The 2,132-nt window shown below is 53.1% G+C and overlaps 1 protein-coding gene across 1 annotated transcript in view; it reads left to right on the forward strand.

The window, feature by feature from the left end:
• The first annotated feature begins 550 nt into the window (after positions 1-550).
• Positions 551-2,132, forward strand: part of DYNLRB2 (dynein light chain roadblock-type 2) — a 13,291-nt gene continuing 11,709 nt past the window's right edge. The window contains exon 1 of the mRNA XM_045293861.1: positions 551-581. Coding sequence (XP_045149796.1) covers positions 573-581 — 9 coding nt within the window. The 5' untranslated portion in view covers positions 551-572. The remainder of the gene's footprint in view (positions 582-2,132) is intronic.

The following is a 2,132-nucleotide window of genomic DNA, read 5'->3' on the forward strand; positions in this document are numbered from 1 at the left end:
GAGCGGCTGGTGGTTTCGAAGTGCTGACTTTGCAATTAGCAGCCCAACACATAAACCACTGCGCCACCAGGGCTCCGGCTGCCGCAAAACTAAGTATAACGCATATAGGGTTGAGGCTCCCTTCCTTGAGGAACTTTCTAACAGGGGCTTCCCTATTGGCACATCTTTGAATGGTTATTTTAAAAAACCCTAGCTTAATTTAACAGAAACACTTGCTTCGTTTTTTAACAGAAACGACCGCTGTGCCTGCTGCTCCTCGTCCGGCGCTCCCGCTCCCACAGGCGCAGGCCCTGGCGGTGCCCACCTGCGGCCAGGTCTCCTGAGACGCCGGCGGGGACCCTCCCGCGCGCCAACCGGAAGCCCCACCGGCCCCGCCCCCGCAACGGCGGCCGCGAAGCTCCGCGCCGCGTTCCGGGCGGAAGCGCCGATCCGCGTGCACGCAGGCGCAGCTCAGACGCATCCGCGAGGTCACTTCCGCCTCTGTCTCCTAGCAACGCTTGGAAGCGTTGTTGACAACCGAGGTAGCCTTGGCGCCCGACTGAGACGGAGAGTCCTGCGGCCCGCACAGCGCCATGACAGAGGTGGAGTTTCGGTCGGCGACCCGCCTGCCAGGGGCCGTGTGGAGGGGCGAGGGGGAGCCCCTGGACGGAAGTTCAGCTCAGACGCATCCGCGAGGTCACTTCCGCCACTGTCTCCTAGCAACGCTTGGAAGCGTTGTTGACAACCGAGGTAGCCTTGGCGCCCGACTGAGACGGAGAGTCCTGCGGCCCGCACAGCGCCATGGTAAAATTGGGGTTTCGGTCGGCGACCCGCCTGCCAGGGGCCGTGTGGAGGGGCGAGGGGGAGCCCCTGGACGGAAGTTCTGGGGGCGGGACGATGTTTCGACAGGCGAAGCTTTGGGCAGGCTAGAAATGGAGAGGGGAGATTGTGGAGGGATTTGGGTTGGAATCAACTCAATGGCAGCGAGTTTGGGTTTTTGACGTGTAAAGGGGTACCTGGGAGAGATCTCGGGGGTGGGGGTGGGGTGTTGGGAAAGGCGAAGGGTGAGATGGGAGAGGATTTCCAGAGAGTTGGAAGAGATCCGAAGAGGAAAGGAGGAGATGAGAAAGCAGAAAGGAAAAGGCAGGGGAGATGAGGCAGGAAAGAAGAGAAGGAGGGACAGTGGAGTTTGGAGAAAGTGGGAAGAGAGAGCAAAGAAAGTCCACCGTGGTAAGAGAAACGCACCATGATGGAGATGAAGAGGTTGTATTGGGGAGCCTTGACAGGAGCCCTAGTGGAGGAGTGGGTTACACACTGCAGTTAAAAACCACTAGACACTCCATGGGAGAAAGATGAGGCTTTTTGCTCCTATAAAGATGGACCATCTCCGAAACCCATAGGGGCAGTTGTGCTCTGTCATATAGGATCACTATGAGCCAGCATTGGTTCCTATAGCCATGAGCGAGGGGAATCATCAAGACAGAATGAAGGGAGAAAGGAATTTGTTTAAAAAATTTTTTAAAAGTGGGTAATGAGGGAAGGAACCCAGTGGTTGTAAGGAACTTGGACATTTTCTTAAAGATGACAAAAAGTAACAAGTGGTTGAACCCATGCACAACTACAGGATTTCCAAAGTGAGAGACCACCCTTAGTTGCTTCATAACGATGGCCCAGATTCTCAAATAACACAGTGAATTACGCAGTTACAACGTTCTTTTGATTCCTTCCAGGACAACATTTCTCATTATAGTAGATCCTTAATGCCACGATCACGTGGCAATGTCCCTTGGTCCCCAGTGGAGCAGGCTGCAGGCTCAGAGCCTTTGTGGAAGTAGAATTTAATGAATGCCTGCTGCCTTCCTCGTGTCAGTTCTTTGACAGGATACTATGTATGACAGGAAACCACATTTCTATGTATGGTAGTGATGTCTACTTTCCTCTGATAAGGAACTTATTTAAGGAAAATGCTCATTCAACAATACAGGTGGAAATAAAAATGCAAAAATGGTGGATCCAAGCCTTGTTGTCAGGTGTCATCATGTTGCTTCTGACTCTCATTTCTGACTATGCACAATAGAAGGAAACACTGCCTGGCCCTGAGCCGTCCTCACAGCTGTTCTGTTTCAGTTGAATGCTGTGTCTGTCTGTTGAGT

The sequence above is a fragment of the Echinops telfairi genome, unplaced genomic scaffold (genome assembly GCF_000313985.2).
Source record: "Echinops telfairi isolate 266 unplaced genomic scaffold, ASM31398v2 ScPeMD7_2291;HRSCAF=2852, whole genome shotgun sequence".
Classification (NCBI taxonomy): Eukaryota; Metazoa; Chordata; class Mammalia; order Afrosoricida; family Tenrecidae; genus Echinops; species Echinops telfairi.